At 42.9% G+C, this 22,665-nt stretch overlaps 3 protein-coding genes across 9 annotated transcripts; 2 read left to right on the forward strand and 1 right to left on the reverse strand.

The window, feature by feature from the left end:
- Nucleotides 1-25: 25 nt before the first annotated feature.
- Nucleotides 26-1,442, forward strand: Timm8b (translocase of inner mitochondrial membrane 8 homolog B). The gene is made up of 2 exons (XM_032909740.1): nucleotides 26-154; nucleotides 1,053-1,442. Exons 1-2 carry the CDS (start codon nucleotides 71-73, stop codon nucleotides 1,218-1,220), a joined length of 252 nt encoding a protein of 83 aa, XP_032765631.1. The 5' UTR covers nucleotides 26-70; the 3' UTR covers nucleotides 1,221-1,442.
- Nkapd1 (NKAP domain containing 1) lies at nucleotides 1,362-12,865 on the reverse strand. Of its 4 annotated transcripts, none has more exons than XM_032909736.1 (6): nucleotides 12,783-12,865; nucleotides 11,067-11,143; nucleotides 8,468-8,568; nucleotides 6,781-6,930; nucleotides 5,806-5,859; nucleotides 1,362-3,954 (listed from the first exon to the last, which is right to left on the reverse strand). In XM_032909736.1, exons 2-6 carry the CDS (start codon nucleotides 11,133-11,135, stop codon nucleotides 3,450-3,452), a joined length of 879 nt encoding a protein of 292 aa, XP_032765627.1. In that variant the 5' UTR covers nucleotides 11,136-11,143; nucleotides 12,783-12,865; the 3' UTR covers nucleotides 1,362-3,449. The 4 variants fall into 4 exon arrangements, with proteins under 4 accessions (XP_032765627.1, XP_032765628.1, XP_032765626.1 ...); XM_032909737.1 differs by lacking the exon at nucleotides 12,783-12,865 and adding an exon at nucleotides 12,224-12,775 and having other exon boundaries at nucleotides 1,362-3,951; XM_032909735.1 differs by lacking the exon at nucleotides 12,783-12,865 and adding an exon at nucleotides 12,224-12,775.
- A 25-nt stretch (nucleotides 12,866-12,890) lies between these two features.
- On the forward strand, nucleotides 12,891-21,059 carry Pih1d2 (PIH1 domain containing 2). Of its 4 annotated transcripts, none has more exons than XM_032909730.1 (7): nucleotides 12,891-13,125; nucleotides 13,735-13,828; nucleotides 14,039-14,242; nucleotides 15,375-15,498; nucleotides 16,630-16,875; nucleotides 17,451-17,716; nucleotides 20,922-21,059. In XM_032909730.1, the coding sequence occupies exons 3-7, from the start codon at nucleotides 14,066-14,068 to the stop codon at nucleotides 21,054-21,056; spliced, it is 948 nt and encodes a 315-aa protein (XP_032765621.1). In that variant the 5' UTR covers nucleotides 12,891-13,125; nucleotides 13,735-13,828; nucleotides 14,039-14,065; the 3' UTR covers nucleotides 21,057-21,059. The 4 variants fall into 4 exon arrangements, with proteins under 4 accessions (XP_032765621.1, XP_032765625.1, XP_032765624.1 ...); XM_032909731.1 differs by having other exon boundaries at nucleotides 13,119-13,150; XM_032909734.1 differs by lacking the exon at nucleotides 13,735-13,828 and having other exon boundaries at nucleotides 13,035-13,150.
- Nucleotides 21,060-22,665: the final 1,606 nt, after the last annotated feature.

Consider the following 22,665-nt stretch of genomic DNA (forward strand, 5'->3'; position numbering starts at 1 on the left):
GAACCGGAAGGCAGGAGGTGGTGCTCTGCCACCGCGCGTGCGTTCTCCAGTGAACAGATTGACGCTGACCATGGCCGAGCTTGGTGAAGCGGACGAAGCGGAGTTACAACGCCTGGTGGCCGCCGAGCAACAGAAGGCACAGTTCACTGCGCAGGTACGAGGATGAAGAACAGGGAAAGGAGGGTGAGACGCAGATCCCGGGCACTCACAGAGTCCTGGACACTGCAGCAGAGCGGGCCCATCCGATCCCGGCTGCGCCTCCCACCCTAGCGACCGACCGCCCGTGAGGCAAGCGCTGTGTGGGATCAAAGGGTTGGAAAGCAGCAGAAAGATTTGGGCAACAGAAGCATGCGGTCATATTAGCCGGTCGCTGGTTCGAAATAGCATTCGGGATCTCTGGATTCTGACCTTGGAGCACAGGTGCCTGTAGGCAAGACTCGGTTCTCAACATGGGTTCTGGGTTCGTTGTAGCCTGCTGCCTCTGCATTGGATCATGTGATAATGTATTTGGAAGTGATGATCATTATTAGAGAAAGATGAGCTCTGCAGCAATCAGTGTAGACTCAGTTGGTGTGGGACAGGGTTTGGAGTATTTCAGGCATATTTCAAACTAGGATTTTAACCGTTTAATCAAGATAACCTTGGGAATACTGATAGCTACCAAGAACTGACTGCCTACCATTTTATAATATTACTAGTTGCTTTGAGAATTGTGAAAGTATGAGTCATTGGTTTGGTTTTTCAAGACAGGGTTTCTCTGTAGCCTGGCTGTCTTGCAACTCCCTCTGTAGACCAGTCTGGCCTTAACTCAGAGGCCCACCTGCCTGACTCCCAAGTGCTGGGATTAAAGGCATGCCCCAGCATCGCCTGGCAAAAGTATGAGCTCTAATGAGAATTTACTGTCTGTAAGGATGCAGATCTGGGGGCCATTACTGGTGACAAAGAAAGGGTAGTGATCCTACAATATATTACAAGTGGTTTTCATCAAGTCACAGAATGAGGAACTAAGATATCTCATAGGCTAATGATTAAAAGGTTTTCTCACCCCTTAGGTGCATCACTTCATGGAACTATGTTGGGATAAGTGTGTGGAGAAGCCAGGAAGTCGGCTAGACTCCCGAACTGAAAACTGCCTCTCTAGCTGTGTGGATCGATTCATTGACACTACTCTTGCCATCACCGGTCGTTTTGCCCAGATCGTACAGAAAGGAGGGCAGTAGGCCATACCTTGGAATGACGGAAGACCAAAAGACTTGTTACTAAGCAGATTGAATGGCCAGTGGTGAAAGACTTGTCAACGTGTCAGGTTAGCGTCAGGCAGTTACCAAGTCTGTTGGTGTTAAGAAGTAACAAAGCAAATGTTCAAGTGAAATTTTATTTATTGGAATTCAGTAATTCCAAGTTGTATCACACCAGTTAATAAATGTGAAGTCTCCGATCAATGCTTTTTCTTCTAAATCCCAATTTAGGATTCAACATAATCATCTCTAAGGAACACTGACAAGAAATGTTCCAGGACTGGTAATGCAAATAGTTTTCAAAAGTGGCCTTAAACCATTGTTAGGGGATTAGAGGAACCATCAAAGCCTTAACCTAAGGCATGGATTAGAACAGAAACAATTTTATTGCTTATGTAACCAAGAAAGGATGGAACGTGGTGGGGAGGGGCGTCAAAATAAATCAGGCAAAATGTGCTTTCCTTGGGGAAAAGATAAGTCTGTCAGTATGGAAGGAATGTAAGGTCAAAACTCAAACTTGGAAGTACCTTATTCTGCAGGACCATCTTCCTGAGTCTGCGCTTAGAATCAGTGCATTTGTAGCACAAAACCGCACTAAAAATGCATGCCCAAAACTACTTCCAACAAAGATATCACTTGCTTCTAGAAGGTTATGAGGTAGTAACTAGACTCTCCCTCCACTAAACCCAAGGAAAAGAATATACCATGGGACATTGGCATTTGAGTACTAAAGTCATTAGTGTTTCAGTATCCCAAAAGGCGGCACCTCCTCATAATCAAGGGATAGGGCACATCTGGCCAACCATGTGTTTTAAGAACAAGCACTTTATTAGAAATATGTTCCACAAAGAGCACAAATTTAGTTAGAACTATAAAATGCCACTTCATGGGATGTCAGCATTGTCATATTCTATTGCTGGTGTCTGTCATGCTAACCATGAAGTATCTTTGTATTACACATGCAAAAAGTAAGGCCAGGGAGGTTAGTTAACCTGCTCTAGAACTCAATCCATTAGTGGCAGAACCATGACCCATAATCTTGAGTTGCAATGCATTTCACTCAGTACCAAAGTGACAACCTCAAAACCCTGACAATGTCACTTTATCTTTCCTCTTAATGAAAAGTCAACTCTTCTACCAGCCACTTTCCAGTGGTATTTTGGTTTCTTTTAGTATCAGGATCACAGTATATAGCAGGGGAAAATAATGTTCTTGGTACTCAAAACACAAAGACTGGGAAATGGGTATGTCCCTGAGAAGTGTTTCATTTTGGAATTGATTCAACTGGTTTCAGGGAAAATCTAAAATCCATTAATAGAATTAGAAATGAAAAGGGTAAACAACAGGACTGGGGGGTATGGCTCAATGGTAGAGCACTTGCCTAGTATATGCAAGGCCTTTCGGTTCAATCCCCAACTCGACAAAAAGGGGAGGAAAAAGACATTTAGATGGCTGTTGCCCTGAATCTCTTTGAAAGCATCATTGGCAACATAACTACTTCCTAATTCTTTTCATGTGATAGGTAGGACAACTAAACAAATAATTTCAAACACAAGCCCATTTAGGCAATATACAGCAATGGAACTAGAAAAACATTTACTATCCAGTTACTGTTATGTTCGAGTTATGCTAAATGTAGCTGTAGACCCTCCCTGACCAGCAGGGAAATTAGGCTGAAAACCCTATGTTCCTTAGCAGTCATCTGTAGATATTACCACGAAGAGAAAGGGTTTGTTCTTATAATTATTTCCTCACTAAACTAGATGCCTATAGGGCCCAACTGCAGAAGAACCAAAGCACCAAAGCTGAAGCCAGTCTACCTCCTGTATACACAGCAAGGTCTCCTTGTCAAACCATTCTATTTAGCACTACTGCAGTCCTCCCTTCATCCTGGACTCCTGATTCCCCCAAATCCAACATTCTGATTGGTGTGCCCAGGTCATTACTGAGTTCAGCTTTCTGGGTTCTTTAATTTGCTGTATAGGTCTTCTACCCTAAGTGATTAATTGAAAAAAATAATCTCTTCAAGAAACCTTAACAAAATACCAGATTCCCGATTAACAAAAGGGGATGGAGACTAACAAGCCAAGGTAGGAAAAAGGGCATCTGGCAGGACAACTCTGACCTCTGACCTCAGACTCCTGAAGGAGTCACCGGCAACCCACCCCCCTTTTTAAGAGTCAGTGGGAAGAAGGACCGTGGCTCTCCCACTTAGTCATCCTCTGAGCTCTCAGCAGACCTTGCATCGGTAGCCACCTTCCAATTCCTGCGCTTGCTTGTCCTCTCGGGTACCTCAGGGTCAGGCATGGGAACATGGACATTCTTCTCTTTCTTTTTCCTTTTAGTTTTCTTAGTGTCTCTTTCCTCCATTTCCTCAGAACTGCTAGATGCAGAATCATCTGTCTGAGAAGTATCACTTTCTCCCCCTAAAGGTGAAGATTTCTTAGGAGACTTTTTCCTGGACTTTTTCTTGCTCTTGTGTGGTTGCTTCCTTTTCCTGGCACTAGAAGCTCGAGTTTCCTCTGAGGGCTCACTCGATGAATCTGCTGTTATGTCCGGAGCTTCCTTTTTGTTTTTCTTCTGTTTTTTGTGTGACCGTTTTTTCTGCTTCTTCTTATGGGATTTCTTTGACTTCTTATGTTTTCGGGATTCATGGGCAGATGATTTTACTTGGGGAGATGTTTTTTTCCCATTGGTAATGTCTTGCTGATCACTACTAATACAAAGAAAGGACAGATGAGAGCTCTGACAGTTACCATGGGGCTCATCTACTATTACTACAAAGGTTTGTTTCCTTGTCTTTAACACCCTAACTTGAGCTAAGCATACTGGTATACAATAAAATCCCAATATTTAGAAGGTAGAGGCAGGAGGGTCAGGAACTCAAGGCCATCTTGAGTTATAAGAAATCCTGTCAGGGTTGGGATTTAGCTCAGTGGTAGAGCGCTTGCCTAGCAAGCGCAAGGCCCTGTTCAGTCCCCAGCTCCGGAAAAAAAAAAAAAAAAAAATCCTGTCAAAAAACAAACACCGATGTGCCTGGCTAAGTTATATATGAAATACCAAACACTACTGCTCCTTTATTCATAGCTTCATTTTCTCTGAATCCTGCCAACCAGGGTCAATTCCAGAAATAATTCCTAAGATTTTAATTGCATATATTTCTGAATAAGAGGATGAAAATCCTCACTATTCCACTGTGCCTCACCTAGGACCTGAATCATCTCTAAGCCATCTACTTCCAACCATCTTAGGTCATACACAGCCATCTGGGTTATCAGATCACTGTTTGGCATAGCTTGTTTTTTATTTAACAATGGCCCCAAAAGACATGCATGAATGATGCTGACAATTTGGATATAGCTGAGAGAAACAGCTATATGATTGATGAAACAGCTGATTGATGCCTATATGCAGGTGAGGGCAGGCACAAGATAAGGCAAAGCCTGTGATTGGGCAGTGAAAAAGAAAAGTGGGGACCGAGTTTTTGTAAGGCGGGAGAGATGAGAAGGTAGAACCAAGACGGAGTCAGAGAAGAATGACCCAGATCTGGGTGGCTTTAAATGGCTACAGATAGCTATAAATATTTCATAAGGGACGGAATTTTATAGGACAATTTTTCTTATCTAGGTGGGCAGTTTATATCAATATTAATTGGCTCTGAATTTACTGTGTGGATGTTTTGTGGAGTGAGAATTTACTGATATGAATCTGATTGATAAACTACAAGCTTTTAGAGTTTTGATTTTACCGAGATACTGGGAATTATGACAATAACCACAGGGGGCAGATGTTGGGAATGTGAGCAGAGTTTGCAAGAGAGAGCTGCAAGAAGGCGACCTCTGCTGGGGCCAGAGTGGCCAGCAACAATGTGGGACTAGCCATGGAGGCGGAGAGGTCTCCTGAGACAGAGAGTAGCATGGGTCAGAGGTAGCATGGGATGGAAATTGGGAATTTAGTGAGTCTGGTGGAGACAATTTGAGAACTCTGGGCCAGAGAGTCTGCCATTACTGGCTGGCTGAATGAGACCGCTGAAACCAGGGGTCTAGCATGAGATGGAGTTTCCATTTTTAATATTTATAGCTATAAACTTCCTTACAGAGCAAAGAAGGTTTTAACATGTACTGTATAATAATTTTTTAAAAAAATAGAATATGGAAGATAGGTAGACAGACCACAAAATGATTATAAAATATGTAAGGTTTGGAACATCTTGGAACATGTTCACCACAGAATATGGTGCAGTTATTTTTTTAAACCCTTATGCTTACAGAACAAACTTCAGTCTGGAAAGATACATCAGGATCGTCTTCCAACTAAATGTTACTCATTTTCTTTGTTTTAGAGACAACATTTTGTCCCAGGCTAGACTCAAACTCCTGGACTCAAGCAATCCTGCCTCTCAAGGCTCCTGAGTAGCTGGGACTACAGCCAGGCACCACCATTCCAGGTTCTAGTTAGTGTTTTCAACGGCAAACTCATCCTTTGTAGATATTAGGATGCTACCAATGGCACAACTTTATATTCACCTGAGGTGTTTGAATTTGTTCCAGTAAGTGCATTTACCTACCTGTCTGTTTCAAACTCTTCAGGATACAACTCTTTATAACCACTGTGACCCCATCTGTAAGGTGACATAATACATGTATTTTATAAAGCAATGCGTATCATTTTTGGGAATTAAAACTAGACTTTTGACTGCATGAATACTACACACACACACACACACACACACACACACACACACACAGAGAACAAAGGGGCACAGTAAAACCACACAATACCTCAGTAATTGCTCTTTCTATACCACTATCATATCAGACACAGGAGGTACTGTTCTTTACCAGACACTAAAGAATTTATATGCTCTTTTCTTTAGCAGTGAAGTTCTTCTCCCAAATTACTTTATAACAAATTACCAACTCTGGGATACTCTAAAGTGATTTGCATACCAGGTGCAGAATCTGTAGCCCAAAAACAAGCCTGAGTGTTTCTCTCTCTATGGATTTCCCATTCTGGACATACTATATTATACAGAGAGCATGTGGCCTTTGTATCTGACTTCTTTTACCATTTGTAAAGTTCTCGAGGTGAAGCATGTATAATTAGTACTTGTTCCTTCTACCCCCAGGTATTATTCCACTGAAAGGAAAGCATACATTCTGTTTAATGCATTCATCCAAGTGGCAATAGTCACCTCTTAGCCATTGTAAGCATTGCTATGAATAACCACTGACAAACTCTTATGGGGACAATTAGTTTTGAAGATTTATTTTTGCTTATTTTTGTGTATGAGTGTCTTGCCTGCCTGCATATACATGCCCGATGCCTACAGAGGTGGAAGAGGGTGTCAAGTCCCCTGAGCTGGAGTCATGGGCAGTGATAAGTTGCCTTGTATGTGCTAGGAATCAAAATAGGTCCCCTACAAGAGCAACAAGTGCTCTTAACCACTGAGCCATCTCTCCAACCCTAGAACAATTAATTTCAACAAATAAGTATCTCAAGCCAAACACCATTAGGGGGTCACAAGAAAGTAATCACAAACCTGTCTGGTATATTGGATTCATAATCATATAACTTCTTGTTCCAGGATTTAGCCTTAAGAAAATCATCTTCCAGGGCCCCAGAAATTTCATTCTTTGACCTCCAGTAGTCTCTCTGACTTTCTTCATCAAAACCATCACTTCTCATCCGACTATAAATGAAAAGAAACAATTTATAAGCAATCTGTGATGTCACTTTATGAAGTAGCATGAACAAAATTCATGGAACATGCTGAGACCCTACCTTTGCACCATATAACATTGATATCAATCACACTCAGCCTAGTACTACACACCAAAGTCCACATACTCCAAACACACTCACTTGTAATTCTTTTCTTCTAATATTTTCCTAGCTTTAGATTTCTAGCTTTAGAAATCAGGATTCTGACCTAGCTCATGTACCTATCTTTTATATTTAAAAAGCATATGAAACCCTAGAGATATTCCTAATTACTCATAATACACCCTACACCTTCCAGAGAACAGTCAAGCCTACAAATTCCTTTCTATTCACACTCAAATTATTACCAAGGAGATATAAAAGCCCATGAACCTGGCAAAGATATAAGTGTGGCTTTGAAAAGATGCCTAGAGTTGGAGCTATGGCTAAATGGTTAGGACATTCATTGCTCTTCTGGAAGATGTTATTTCAAATCCCAGCACCCATGGAAGTCAGGCAGCTTACAACTTCAGGGCATCCAATGTCTTCTTCTGGCCCCTGCTGAGCACCCACAGACCCACAGACCCACAGACAGACAGACACATATACATGAATAAAATAATGTTTTTAAGGTGTAAGAGACTAAAGGTGGAACAGTATGACTGACTGAATTAACTATGACTCCAGGATGGCTAGAGGTAAAAGTGTGTGCCTGGCAAGCCTGGTGACTTGAGTTCTATTCCCAGAACCTACGGTTGTTAAGAGAGCAAATCCCTGAAAGTTATGCTCTGACTTCCAAGTGTGCACTGGAACATCCCTATACACTCACACATCATACAAAACATTGCCAACACAGTAAGTAAAACAAATTAATTCTGTTTTTGTTTTTGTTTTTTGAGCCAGGGTCTCTCTTTGTAGTCTTGGCTGACCTGGAAACCACTATGTAAATCAGGCTGGCCTCAAACTCAGAGATCGATCTATCTGCCTCTGCCTCCTGAGTGCTAGGACAAAGGTATGACACACCATGCCCAGCAAATCATACAATTTTTATAAGATGAAAGAAAGGGGGGTTGGGATTTGCTCTCTTAACAACCGTAGGTTCTGGGAATAGAACTCAAGTCACCAGGCTTGCTCAGTGGTAGAGCGCTTGCCTAGCAAACGCAAGGCCCTGGGTTCGGTCCCCAGCTCCGAAAAAAAAAAAAAAAAAAAAAGAAGATGAAAGAAAGGAAGGGGGTTTGGGGGAAAGAAACATACTCCAGTAGAAAATCTTAAGTTACAAGCTATTAGACAAGGTTGGATTCCATAAAACCTAAAATTTCAGTAGTGCGAGGAAAATGTTTAATTTCCCATTGAGGATTAGTATAGTCTAGTCATGTTATCACAGCCAGCATTATTATGCTTGGACCTAAATTTAGGACACAAGGAAAGCTTACTGATTTTCAGAACTGAATGCATCTATCCTTAACACACCAGAATGTCTTAAAGCTAAAGTCAGTAATTCTACAAAGACGAGAGCTATACTTCACCTTGAGCTGCTGGGTACTGTGTTCCTTCTGGTCCCCTGGTAAGCATCCTCCATTTGCTTCTCTAGTTCTCTGATTTTCCACATGTCGGATTCCTCCTGAATCTAGATATTTTTAAAAAGAAACAAAAACCCAATCCCTAAAAACAGCTTTTTGCATTACAGAAAACAAACTAACTGAAAGTACAATGTGCCCTAACTATTAGGGTACAGACTAGGATATGCTCTGAAAAGTAAATTCTAGTTTCTGTATGGAGTTTAAAAACTGACTATCCAGTTCAATGCAGTAAATCTACAATTATGCAGTAACAGGTTTTGAGCCCTGCAGAGACACACTGATCACCTCATCAGTTTTACAGTCCTACTGCAACCAGAAAATAATAACCCTCTATGGATGAGACACAATATGATCTTAATCAAAACAGTAAGTGATCTTTACAGGAAAGTAAAGCAGGCACCATTAGAATATTTTACAAAAAAGCCACAAAACCTCAGATACCTTACCAATATTCTTAAAACAATCAAGTTTTCTTTTTGCTTTGGGTTTTGTTGTTGTTTGTTTCTTTGGTTTGGTTTGGTTTAAGACTGGGTTTCTCTATGTACCCCTGGCCTGGATCGCCTTCTGTAGACCCGGCTGGCCTGGAACTCAGAGATCTGACTGCCTCTGCCTCCTGCTCTGGGATCAAAGGTGTGTCTCCACCTCCAGGCTTGAGACAGAATTGCTTAGTTTCGTTTCTCTTCTCAGTGCAGTACTCTACCACTGGCCTGGCACCTTCCCAACCCTGACTTTTGGTTTTGTTTTTGTTTTTTTTTTGGTTTGATTTTTTTTTTTTTTTTTTTTTTTTTGGTATTTTTTTTTTTTTGTGGTGATGTTGGTTTGAGACAAAACTCTGAATTACTTAGGCAGGAATTCAACTTGTGTCTTCCAGCCTGGCCTCACCATCCTGATGGTGAGATTATAGGCCTATACCATAGCACAGTAGGAACAAATCTGGAAATTCCCTAGGCATAATCTCTTTTTACATTAAGAAAAGGCAGATAAGTAGATGATGATAGATATACATTTTATTTACTTATTTTGTGTGTGTATGGCAGTGAGAGCAAACAAGAGAGGGAAGAAAGGGAGGAAGATGGAGAATATTCATGCCATGGCACACATAGGAGTAGGGGGAGTCAGAGATAACTTTCCAGTTCTTGATTTCCGTCTCTTGATCTCTGCTGCTACACTACACATTCCAGACGGGCTGGCCCGTGAGCTTCAGGCCAGTCCCTCCGTGTTTCCCCACCGTGCTGTGGGGCACTGGGGTTATATACTTGCACCACTGCATCTGGCCTCTCACCTGGGTTACCAGGCTTGCCACAGCAAATGCTTTTACCTGTGCCATCTTCCCACCCATTTTGTTTCGTTTTTAACTTTTATTTTATTTTATGTGACTAGATGTCTTGGCTGTGTACCATGTGCATGTAGTGCTACAGAGGCCAAAAAAGAGTGAACGATTCCCTGGAACTAGAGTTACAGATGGTTGTGAGCTCCATTGAGGAGCTGTGAATCAAACCCCAGACCCCTGTGGAAAGCAGCCATCTCTCTAGTCCCTTTTTGTTTGTTTTCTGCATTCTTGCCACACACAAGCTAGCCATGTACTTGAGCGATCTTCCTGTTTCCTCAGTGCTGAGATTACAGCCATGTACATCATACATGACTCACATTAAAATTCTTGTCACAAACAGAAACAACGCGACATAGCTACCCGAATTTAGACTGAAGGTAGGTGACAACTGCCAGAAGCAAAAGCTTTTATTTCTGAGTCCTCGTCCTATGCTAGGACTACCTTGTGTTTAGCTGTCACAGGTCCCTATGCAACTGGAAGTAGAATTAACATAACTGTGTAAGTAGCAAGAGTGACCGTTACACTTCCAGCCACCTGCTACTCAGGAACAGCGGGGCACAGGTCTATAATTGTAGTCACTGTGGAAGTGGTAAGTTCAAGGCCTGCCTGAAATATAAGTGAGATCAAGACCAGCTAAACAACAAGCTTAGTGGTTCCCAGTGATTCATAGGTTCAATCCCCAGTACCTAACACCTAAGTGCTATGATGCTGGTAGCAATAGGAATGATCAAATCAGGAGTACAGTGTGTTGACGAAAACGGGACAAGGGGGTCTTAATCTTTTCATTACAGGTGCACTATTAGGTGAGTTCTAAGTTCCCAAACTCCAAGCCTGAGTTTTCAACATCAAGCTCCTGTTCATAAATATACTGAAAACCAAAGTGTGTCTCTCATGCTTGTCCTTTGTCATTGTTGTCCCTTCATTATCTCCTCCCCAGTCACAGAGGGTGGTCTGCTGGAAGTCACTCTCATCACAGTATCTCATTACAGTATCAGACAGTCTCCTAGTCTGTCTCCTAAGCTCCACAGCACCAGGCACCACTCACCCATCGTCTGCTTTCTACCACACATCATGTTGTAACTATCTTCATGATATAGCAATCATACTTTTCAAGCTATAATTGTTTCTTATGCATCTTTGTTATCTCACTACAAAATCCATGGTTAACTGTAAGCTTGCAACAAATGTTGACGGTAACGAGATTGTATTGCCTACCTTATTGTGAGCATCTGTATGCCGGATGACATTCCTCAGGAGGACTTTCCCCAATGGAACCCGTGACATTCTTGAATCTGAAATGAACCAATAATATGCAATAAATTTATTTTTATTAAATTACAAAGAAACGAAGAAATGAAGAAAGAAAAAAAAATCACCGAACTAGAAAATCTAAGGGAAAAATTTCCTTCCACCATTATAATACCCGACTATGGTATAAGTAAGGATGAAAGGGAATGATGTAAGGCAAGTCTTTAAAATTACACAAAGCTGCTCAAAATTGTTTCTATGAGCACCGTGTTGTTTAGACCTCTCAATTCTCTGTCAAGTAGTCAAGATCCATGGGGAATTGGTTCCAGAAATCCAAGTATGGGCTGGTAGAGCACTTGCCTAGCATAAGAGCCACCCCTGGATCCAGTCCCTCCGTAACATACATGCACACACACAAAGCAATCCTAGGGTGCTCATCTCTCCCCCAGAATGTATTTGCATATAAACTATGCTCCTGTGTATTTTAAATTAGGACTGTTTTCTCAAGACAGGGTCTTAAGTGGCCTCAGCTAGCCCTTAACTCCTCTTCCTCTTACGGCTGCCACCTGCCAACAGACATGCTCCTCCACATTTAGGATGAGTGGGGGTATTTAGATTAATTATGATACTTAAAACTATACAAATGTTATGTAAATGTCATGACAGAGATTAGAAATGACAAAAGAGGGAAAGGTCTGTATGTGATCAATACAGTTGCAATTTTATTCTCAAAGTTGGCTGCTGTTTTAACCTATGAGGATCCCCAGTTTGGACTCTACCCCCACTTCTCTTTTCAAAATCAAGTTCCTTAAAGCTGTAACCTGCCCCCAGGCCGCATGGACCCAGACTAAGGATATGTCAGTATACAGGCTAGAAATCAAATCTCGAATTACCCAAAATTCGCTTGCAACGCTATAAACACGTAGATTTGAACGTATCAAACACCACGTATGACAACAGTTTAAAAAAACCTGAATTGTAAAAAAAGTTTAAATGACCTAAATATATCTACTCAGGGCATTTTGTTTCCTACATTGTACAGAACTTTTCAAAACCCAGAAGACAATAATAGTCACATGTGTAGCTAGCAGGGGCTTGGTGCCACCGTCCCGATGCTCACTCACCCCTCGATCCTGAGGAAATCAGGCATCTTGTTAGTGTGAGACGAAGAACCACTCCATTACAAGATCTCCTCCGACCCAGGAAGCCAAGGAGTCAGGGCTGAAAGGCAGCTCTGCAGCTTCACCCGAGTCCTTCGTGAAAACGCAGCCTTCCCACCGGTTACAGTGCCCTCACCCGAGGCCCAGGCTACGGCTGCCTTCCCCCAGCCGAGCCCGCCAGGCGGCTCTCTCTCCGGGACCCAGGCCAGAGCGGGCGCAGGCGCGGAACGCGGCCTGCGGGCGGACCGGGGCATTCCCCGCTCTCGCTGGGCTGGGACGGCGCCCGGCGGTTCGGTTTCACTCCCGGGACAGAAAGGGGACACGGGGCATGGGCACGGCCTTCCGTTGGGCCCCGGGAAGTGTCTAGCGTGCCTCAGGGGGAGCTTGAGGTTTCCAAGGGGAAGTCGGGGAAAACACCCCCATTTCTGTCAGCGGGCTCCCTGCCCCGCCACAGCCTCGGCGCTCTCCGCAGCCTTCCCTCGAAACGCCCTCCCCACACAAACACACACAAACACACCCATACCGTGCGCCGCAGCCTCGCGTGGCGGGGTGGGAGAAAAGGCGGCGGCTTCCTTCCGGGCCGGAAGTCGTGCTCCGGAGAAACGCTTCCCTCCACAGGAGACTCCCACAGAGCGGGCTCGCCGGTCGCCGTGGAAGCTGTCAGGTGCAGGAAGGAAGCCGGCGCTCTCCTGAGAGAGGAGCGGGACGAGCCCGCCGAAGAGCCAGTCCGGCACTGGAGAAAAGAACCGGAACTGGATATAGAGACACCACTCTAATTTGCACTCCCCGGACTCAGTTAGACGGTGTACCGGGCCTGGTTACCATGGTAACTAGAGTCACAGTTTGTCTCCAAACTGAGAGAAGAGGTGCGTTCCCCCACGTTTGGATTAAGTGTGTATTCGTTGTTTATTTAATCTGACTTTACTATATAATTTGAAGACTCTAAATCTCTTTTTAAATTTTGGGCGACATTTCTCTCTTACGGGAGGAGGGTAATGGCGGGATCTTTGACTATTACTTTGAGGTAGTATTTATCAGGTGTTCCAGCTTAAGTATTAGTGTTCTTAATCCTCATCTTTGTTTTGAGAATAGGTGTGGGGTTGGGGATTTAGCTCAGTGGTAGAGCGCTTGCCTAGCAAACGCAAGGCCCTGTTCAGTCCCCAGCTCGAAAAAAAGAGAGAGAGAGAGAGAGAGAGAGAGGAGGAGGGAGAGGAGGAGGGAGGGAGGGAGGGAGGGAGGGAGGGGGAGAGAGAGAGAGAGAGAGAGAGAGAGAGAGAGAGAGAGAGAGAGAGAGAGAGAGAATAGGTGTATATATACACTACTTGCTCAAGGCAATACAGCTGTCTGTAGTTAGGAAGAACTTAAGCATATTGACTGCAGTGCGCCTACTTTTAACTACTGTACTGCCACTATGTATTTCTCCCCCTTCCCGTCTCTCTGTCCCCCCCCCCAACCCCTCTCTCTTACACTTTCAGGTCTGGAAGGCACCAAGTCAGCCAATATTCCAGCTATTGGAACGACAGTCCTTTCTGTTTCCTCTGTATTTGTGAGGACCAGACAGAAGTACAGGTACAACGTGGGTATTTAGGAAGCGGCTCAGCTCACAGACTGTAGAAAAGCCAAGATTAAGCAGTACGTGTACACTGTTTTAGACATAGGAAGCAAGACCAGTTGAGAGCCTCCCCCAGAACAACTGCAAAAACCTTCCTTCTTCCCTGAAAGAGGAAATAAGGCCATAGCTACCCTACATGCCTTTCTCAAGTCCTGTCTCTCTAACAGGTTCCAAAGGCCTGAGTCATCACCATCATGAAGGCTTCCTCAAAGGGTCTTCTCACCCACATCTCCCAGTTCTGGAGCATGCTCGATGATTTGGCAGAAAATGATCCCGAGCGCTACCGGAACTTCATTCAGCAGGAGCTGAAAGATGGCAAACAGCTCTGTGCCGACCCAGAACCTCAACTCTGTCTACAGACAAAGATCCTAGTATGTGGAGCTACTGCAAGGGAGGAGAGGTCTTCAATAAAACTACTCCGGCTTAACCAGAGGATACAGTAGCCTTTTCTAGCGCTACTTTAACACGAGAGAAGTTTATTAAAACTCTCTCTGAGCAGAAAATGAAACCACATGGAAGATTTCATTGAAGGAGTAAAAATGAGAAATTCATACTTGGTATTTTAGAAATCCCCAAATGCAGTTTTATTGCCCTGATAGGTGGAAAAGCAGTGCTATAACGAGTTAAGTTTTTTTAAGAAAATATTTGTATTACATTTTATGGATTGGGGTGGGGGTCAAGAGATTGCATGTGCAAGAAAAGAGGACCACTCTGGGGAGTAGGCTTTCGACTTCCATGAGGTGAGGAGAGAATTCAGATCATCAGCCTGAAACCAGGGGCTCTTAATCCCATCAAACTGGCCTGGATGCAATGAATGTTTGTTTGTCTCTTTATGTAGACATAGGCTGTCCAGTGCTATGTAGACCAGGCTGGCCAGAACCTCCTGCCTCTGCATCCTGAGTGCTGGGATTAAAGACTTCCTGGTTGTGATTTAATAAGACTCAGGAGCTGGGGACTTTTTTAAACAAAGAACTTACTATTATTAGTTAAATAATGAAGCAGTGACAGGAGGTCCAAAACACATACAGCAGTTGTTTACTTCATCTCCTCTTCCTCTCCTCTGGGAGAGAACAGCAGTTGGACTTAGGATGAAGAGCCAGAAGCTTTGGGAAAATCAAGTAACAAACAAACAAACAAACAAACAAAATGTCTCAGCGGTAGAATGCTTGCCTAGCATGTGAGACTCTAAGTTGGATTTGATTCCTGGCATAGAGGAAATGAGTAAGTGAATGAATGAATGAATGAATGAATGAATGAATGAATGAACCAAAACACAGAAAGAACTTCAAATACTTTGCTTGGAACAACTGTGCTTTGTAGGATGTCAGGCACAGTTTTAATATAATCACTGAGTGGATGACTAGAACTCCCTTGGTGGGAGATCTAGCTGAGCGTCAGAGCACTTCCTTTGCATGTAGGAAGGCCTGAAAAAAAGCGATGACTTGCTTTCAGGATATTGTCATCAAATCTCATTTGGCAATATCAAAATTATTCACTTTCTAGAAACCAAAAGAAAAAGTACTTTTTATCAACCTATGTCAGTGGGAAAGGATCCCCGCACCACAATCAGCCACTCATCCTGTACCTATAAGTGTTGGCAGACCAGAAGATTTCACTGAGACATCAGGTATAAAGAATTAAAGAAAGCATGTGTGGGTTTTTGTTGTTGTTTTTTCCAGACAGGGTTTCTCTGTGTAGCTCTGACTAGAACTCACTCAGTAGATAGGCTGGCCTTGAACTCAGAGATCTGCCTACCTCTGCCTCCAGAGTCCTAGAATTAAAAGTGTTGTGGCACCATTGAACAGCTATATGTGAATTTTTTATTGAACATATTCAAAGACCAGAATTTACTTGGTAGAGATATTCTAATTAAATTATTTCATTTGGTGACTATTAATTGTTAATAAATAATTGAAATAGTCAATAATATTATTTTAAATATGTTAGTGTAATGATTTATGAAATAATATTAATAATTACCAACAAATGGGTGTGCTTTATGCACGTTTAATATGACTTCTAATAGTCTGATCTGCTTTTGACTCAAATAGAAATGGCAGCATAGACTTGGAATTTTGTGTATATGTTAGAACAGACACCTGCATCTTTAGGCCAGATCATACAGCTTGAATCAGACCAGGCCTCCCTGCTGAGACAGAGTTAAACTCAACCTGTGCTGTGACCTCACAGTCTTTAATTCATGGTCACCTGTCTCTTCCATGACCTAATGTGCACTATACGGAAGTAAGTTATGTGACATGGAAATTACTATCACTCCTAAAAGGTTGTTAAAAAGTCAGCTTTTTGTGTTGTTCATCAGGTTGTTCTTCAGGAAGATTTTGGTCATGCAAATGCTCTGATGCTGCCCTCTGCAGAACCCTGTCCTCCCTGCATATCTCCCATCTCCAATCTCCCTGCAGCTAGCTTTCTCTCCACATTACCTCTCATTCTCAACCTGTGAAGCTCCTCTCCAGGATTTAAAGGGAAGCCATAGTTTCCTTTAAGGTCCCATCATGTTTAGATCTCCATATATTGCATTGTTGTTGTCTAAGGCTTTGTCTTACTTCAAAGCCCTTTCTCTTAATAACCTTTGTGTCGGCTTCCTTTCTGACGAGTCACTGCTGGCTTACCATAGTGCTTCTGTGATTGCTCTAAGAACACAGGGATGGAAACTGTGCTTTGCAATGTTGCTAACGTGGGTTAGTATACTGCCGGACAAAATCCTTATAGAATCAAGTTGTCTCTGAATTACACACAGATGCTTGTACCATCATTGATGTTGCCTACAATCCTGGTGTTCTGCAAGCAGCAGAAAAAGACCAAGGAATCAAAGATCAGTTAATAAGGATGGCCATGCGGTGCATCGAGGAGCGACTCCAGCTCACACTTGCACATTCATACCATGTTACTCGTTTTAGAGTGAAAGGAAGCATTCAGAGAATGAAAGAAAGTCTGATGGGCATTAAAACTCACTTCCCAAACTTCAAAGAGATGATGAGAAAAGGTAAGTTGATGGATGTAAGCTAAAAATGATTACAGATTCTGGGTTTGTAGCATGTGCATAGTTTTCAAGCCACACGTCTCTAAAAATAATGAGAAGCTGGGCTGGAGAGATGGCCCAGTGGTTAAGAGCACTGACTGCTCTTCCAGAGGTCCTGGGTTCAAGTCCCAGCAACCACATGGTGGCTCACAACCATCTGTAATGGGATCTGATGCCCTCTTCTGGTGTGTCTGAAGACAGCAACAGTGTACTTACATATAATAAGTCTAAAAAATAGAATGAGAAGCTTGGAAGAATATACATTATCCAGAAAGATGTCAAAACCTTGCAGGATTCCCAAGCAAACTCTTTGGCTTGAGGTTCTGGGTATCTCTCTGTGTTTAGTTGAGCCAGAATCAAATCCAGCCCCAAACTTCAGATCCAGGCAGGTTATCACTGAGCAGCGTGGCCAGCTTTAGAGCTAACCTTTCCAAATAATGTAACTGCGGCCTCATCAACTGTCTGTGTGAACATTACATATCCTAAAGCTCACAGCCTGATATTTGCATCTCCTTCTCCTCCCCCTTTTCTCCTCAAAGACAACACTCTTGAAAGGATCAGAAGCAGTACTGTGAGTGAACCCAGTCACCTTCCTGAGGTGCTATTGACAAAGAAACAAGTGTCGGCCAAAGGGAGATGTCTTATAGAAGAGATTGCTAGTTCAGAAGTCCAGGTGGAGGCTAAGACACCTGCCTACGAATTAAAGGTTGTAAAGGATCAGAACGAGAAGCCGCTGAAAATTGAGCTGAAAGTCGAGTTACCTGGGATTAAGGCAGTCTCTCTGTGTGAGCTTAGTGTTTCTGAGGTAAGTTAAACAAACACTGCAGTACTCCTGAGGAGGCAGCTCTAGGGGATTGTTTTCAGGAACTCCTGCAGATGAGAAAATCCACTGATGACCAGTTTTTTTATTGTTTGCAAGTAACACTTGCACTTGCATGTCCATGAGGTTTTTCTACCATTGAATAACATGTAAGTGCTGTGTAAATTCAGTGTGCATCAACTACGCTTCACCAGAACAGGGACTTAAGATAACTTTAAAGAGGAAGGGTTCGTTAGGGCTCATGACTTCAGAGGTTCCAACCTTGTTCAGACAACTATCTTCACACCTGTGTTGAAGTGTCAAGCACATTGTGACACAAATACATGACAAAGCAAAACCACTTTTCACTCAGGGACAGTACGGAAATGGCCATCATCCCACAATCCACTTTCCAGAAATATACCCAATGATCCAAAGACTTGGCACTAAGTTCCACCTCCTAAAGGTTCCAGCATCTCCAAATAGCATTTCTATGGTGGGAAAAACCACTTGGAGATTTGGAGAACAGTTAAGATCCAACTATACTGAGGCATGGTGGAGCACATCTTTAATCCAGAATTTAGGAGTCAGAGGCAGGCAGATCTCTGTGCTCTTGAGGCCAGCCTGATCTATTTAGTGATTTCCAGAACAGCCAGGGCTATGGAGAGAAAGATCCTGTTTCAAACAAAGACACAAACAAACAAAGACATCCAACCTATACCAAGCTGTTTTGACTGTATCAATTACAAAATAAGAAAATACTCTGCTACATGATTAGTGGAGATGAAGTCACTGTACGCCTAACTGTGTTCCAATACAAGGTAGGCTGCATCCACAGATTTAGAACCAGTACTGTGGAGGGCCAATTATACAGCAAACTTGTACCTATATTATGCTGCAATAAAGTCAAAGGCTTATAGTAATTTGCTTAGGCTGCATATTACGTAGGCCTTCTCTGCCTCATTAGCTCTGTACATTCAGAAACCTCAGACGCACATTCTTTTTTTTTTTTTTTTTAAAGATTTATTTATGTGCTCATCAGCTGTCTTCAGACACACCAGAAGTGGGCATCAGATCTCATTACAGATGGCTGTGAGCCACCATGTGGTTGCTGGGATTTGAACTCAGAACCTCTGGAAGAGCAGTCAGTGCTCCTAACCACTGAGACATCTCTCCAGCCCCTGACATGCCAGTCTTACGGTAAAGGGAAACAGAAATTGCTGCTCCACATAGTAGACCTAAAACTCCTATGAACATATAGCATATATCTCTTCTAATTTTATCCCACTGGCCCAAGTAAATCAAAACATTAGTAGGACTGGGACTCTCAGGAAGTGATACATACATGGCATAGATGTATAGACAGAATTCTCTTACCTTACAGAAGAGGAGCAGATAATTGGGGACATGGTACAGTCCCACCCTCAGACTGAGACATTTCTTCATTCTTCAAGGACAACTTAATCCTAGCCTCAGATTCCAAAGAACAGGGTCTTTATCACCACAGTCTGTGTTCTCCTTTTTTTTAAAAAAAATATATCTTTTATTTTTTTTTTTCTTTTTTTTTTTTTTTTTTTTTTTTTTTTTTCAGAGCTGGGACCAAACCCAGGGCCTTGCACTTGCTAGGCAAGCGCTCTACCACTGAGCTAAATCCCCAACCCCTTAATTTATTTTTATGTTTTACCTGTGTGTGTGTGTGTGTGTGTGTGTGTGTGTGTGTGTGTGTGTGTGTGTGTGTGTGTACATTAGATCCCTTGGAACTGGAGTTACAAAGAGTTGCGAGCTGTCATGTGGGTGCTGGCTGGGACTTTGAGAGAGCAACCAGTGCTCTTAACCACAGAACTACCTCTCCAGCCTGCTGTGTTCTCCTTTTAAACCAGACCGATGATATATCAAAACAAGTGATCTGCTGTGAACCCATCCACCATAGAGGGAGAGAGCAACTATAAAAAAAATCTCACTTCAGAAATGATCCAAAGGTCTAGTTCCTGGGGAGCAGCAATCCTGAAATTGTAGCAACCAAAACCTGTGAATGGCCCACATGAAGATGGGTGGGAGTGCTCTTTAGGTTGGTAGAAGGCCCCTTTAGCTACCCATTGTTAGGCCAATTTCAGTTCCATATGGGGAAAGTTTTTCCTGTTTCAGCATCCACGTTGGCCACACATACAAAAGGGATATCATAGACTGTGTCGGCACTGGATTTTCTGTGGGTTCCCTGCTGATGGAATGTTGAGGGCTATACAATTTGAAGGCAATTCCTTTTCCTTTTAGCCCATTGTGCCTGTTTGATTGTAGTCACTACTCTACCCACAATTCTTTGCCCAGACTAGCTGCTCCAAACTTTTATCTTTAAACTTATTTTTTAGGTTTAATACATAAAATAACTCGTTTTCATGAAGGCACTTTCATGTCATTAAACTGAATTGCTGCCATCTTAACCAAATGTAAGGATTGGCTGACCTCTCCCTCTGCCTGTCCACGGGCTTTTCAACAAGTGCTGCTTAACCTTTGTCTTAGCCACTGTAGCTAATAGCAATTTCTTATTTTATCCTTGCTGGATTGACTCCATTTTTCAGCTGTTAAGTCTTAGCATTTGGAGGCAGCATATAAACTGGTTAGTGTCTATTCTCCCTCTCTGTGATGCCTTATGAAATGTTCCCAATAAGAATTGACCTTTTATCCCCAGTTCTTCTAAAGGCTTAAGTTAGCTGATTATGTGCATTTGAAATTCTCAGGCGAGCGAGGTTCATTGAGGGCGTTACTATGAAACACGGGTCCTTTCTTCCAGGCTCCAGTACATTTCTGTGCCATCTGACAGTAAATCCGGAAGACAGCCAGTGTTCAGATGCAACACTTACTTCATTGTTACAATTAACTCCCCTGGCCCAACTCTCTCAGACAGGGTTTCTATGTAACAGAGCCTGGAGTGCACCACCATACAACGTTAACAAAATGTTGTGTTAGTGAGCAAAATCTCAAGAGTCCACAATTCCAAATCTCGTGGCACCGACGAGGTTTCCGTACAAGTGACTGCACTGATCTACTAGTGGGTTACAATGGTCTGGTATCGTGATTTTATTCTTTTTTTTTTTTTTTTTTTCGGAGCTGGGGACCGAACCCAGGGCCTTGTGCTTCCTAGGCAAGCGCTCTACCACAGAGCTAAATCCCCAACCCCCGGTATCGTGATTTTAAATCTATTTTTTACTTTTAGGTTGATTTATTGATTGAGGTCTCTGAGATGTACCGATTATGCCTGAATCTTCCAGAATCGATTAATACAGAAATGACTACAGCAAAATTCATAAAAAATAAATCCATATTAATCATTACAATGCCCCTGGCATAAAAACAGTTTATTTGGTGTTTTCATTGTTACAGCTTTTATGAGTTACAGGACATACATTGTGAGCAGGGGTAGTGGCTTTCTGTTTGTTATTGTTTAAGGATCTCACTGTATAGCCTGGAACTTGCTGTTTAGATCAGGCTAGCATCAAACTTATAGAAATAAGCCTGCCTCTGCCTTGTGGGTTTAAATGATTATACCACCACACCCAGAAATATATATATTTTTATCTCTGATAAAGGGTCCCAGGTAGCCCTAGGTCAGATGACCTAAACTTGCTACTTGGGTGGGACTGATCTTGAGTCCTGATCTTTCCGTCTACAATCTCCAAGTTGTAAGATTGCCGTGATGTGTCTGTCCACTTTCCAGTTACTTTTCTCAAACTTTGTGGGGTAGAGAGATGGTTAAAAGTGCAGACTGCTCTTGTAGAGGAGAGGGCCTGGGTTTGGATCTCAGCTCCTTGTAAGTCCAGCTGCAGGGATCTGAGGTGCTCTTGTGGTACCAGCACTTATTTGCATACCCCCCTCCATATACACAAACATATACATACAACTTAAAATAGAAAATAAAAATCTTGAAAGAGGCCCATAATTTTGCATCAACCAGAAATTTTTAAGACACTATAAGCACAAGACTCCATTTTTAAAGATGTTTATAACTATCTCAAGTAAGTAAAAAAGTCATTTGGGAAAATTTCAATTGTTTGCAAGTGTCTTAAGGGTTTCTATCCCTGTGCTAAAACAAAAAGACCAGAAGCAACCTAGGGAGAAAGGGTTTATTTCAGCTTACAGTTCCACCACACCATCAAAGTAAGTCAGGGCAGAAACTCATGCAGGACAGGAACCTGGAGGCAGGAACTGATGCAGAGGCCATGGAGTACTGATTAGTGGCTTGCCGCCCAAGGCTTACTCAGCTTATCTTTTTGTTCTTGTTATCTTTTTATTTTATGTATACCAAAACTCTATTTGCATGTACACCTATAGGTCAGAAGAGGGCATCAGCTCACATTACCATGTTGTTGCTAGGAATTGAACTCAGGACCTCTGGAAGTGCAGCAGCCAGGGCAATTAACTGCTGAGCCATCTCTCCAGAGCCAGCCTGTTTTCTTATGCACCCCATAACTACTTGCTCAGGGATGGTATTGCCTACAACAGAATGGGCCCTCACACACCAACCACTAACTAAGAAAATGTACCAGACTTGCCTGCCTGCAGGTGTCCACCCTGGGGTAGCCAAGCTTGTCGAGCATGCTGAGCTGGGCTGCAGAGAGGGAAGCTTAGCCTGGTGGGTGAGTGCCAGCAGGGTCTTAGTCTGTGGTGAGTGTGCAGGCAAAGGACACACATACCCAGGACGAGCTTCACAGAACTGGTTCAGTTTAGTGGGGGGAAGTGGGGTGGGTACTTATGCCCCTGCACGTTTAGGGGCTGTTGGGGGGTAGAATGTGTGTGTGTGTGTGTGTGTGTGTGTGTGTATGGGGAGCGAGAACTTGTGGCTCTTAAGGTCAAACAAGGAATGAAGCATGATAAGTGTCAGGGTAATACACTCTTAATAGGGTTGACGGTGGGGCAGCAGGCTTTACGGTGCCAGGCTGGGCTGTTCTCATCTGAGGTAA

Source organism: Rattus rattus, chromosome 8 (genome assembly GCF_011064425.1).
Source record: "Rattus rattus isolate New Zealand chromosome 8, Rrattus_CSIRO_v1, whole genome shotgun sequence".
NCBI classification, from domain to species: Eukaryota; Metazoa; Chordata; class Mammalia; order Rodentia; family Muridae; genus Rattus; species Rattus rattus.

Coding starts and splice junctions, on each gene's coding strand:
- Timm8b (XM_032909740.1), top strand. CDS start 71: ATGGCCGAGCTTGGTGAAGCGGACGAAGCGGAGTTACAACGCCTGGTG. Junction 155..1,052: donor AGGCACAGTTCACTGCGCAG/GTACGAGGATGA, acceptor CTCACCCCTTAG/GTGCATCACTTCATGGAACT.
- Nkapd1 (XM_032909736.1), bottom strand. CDS start 11,135: ATGTCACGGGTTCCATTGGGGAAAGTCCTCCTGAGGAATGTCATCCGG. Junction 8,569..11,066: donor ATACAGATGCTCACAATAAG/GTAGGCAATACA, acceptor AAAAATATCTAG/ATTCAGGAGGAATCCGACAT. Junction 3,955..5,805: donor GAAGAGTTTGAAACAGACAG/GTAGGTAAATGC, acceptor TCTTTGTATTAG/TAGTGATCAGCAAGACATTA.
- Pih1d2 (XM_032909730.1), top strand. CDS start 14,066: ATGAAGGCTTCCTCAAAGGGTCTTCTCACCCACATCTCCCAGTTCTGG. Junction 14,243..15,374: donor GTCTACAGACAAAGATCCTA/GTATGTGGAGCT, acceptor TTCACTTTCTAG/AAACCAAAAGAAAAAGTACT. Junction 15,499..16,629: donor AGATTTCACTGAGACATCAG/GTATAAAGAATT, acceptor AATTACACACAG/ATGCTTGTACCATCATTGAT.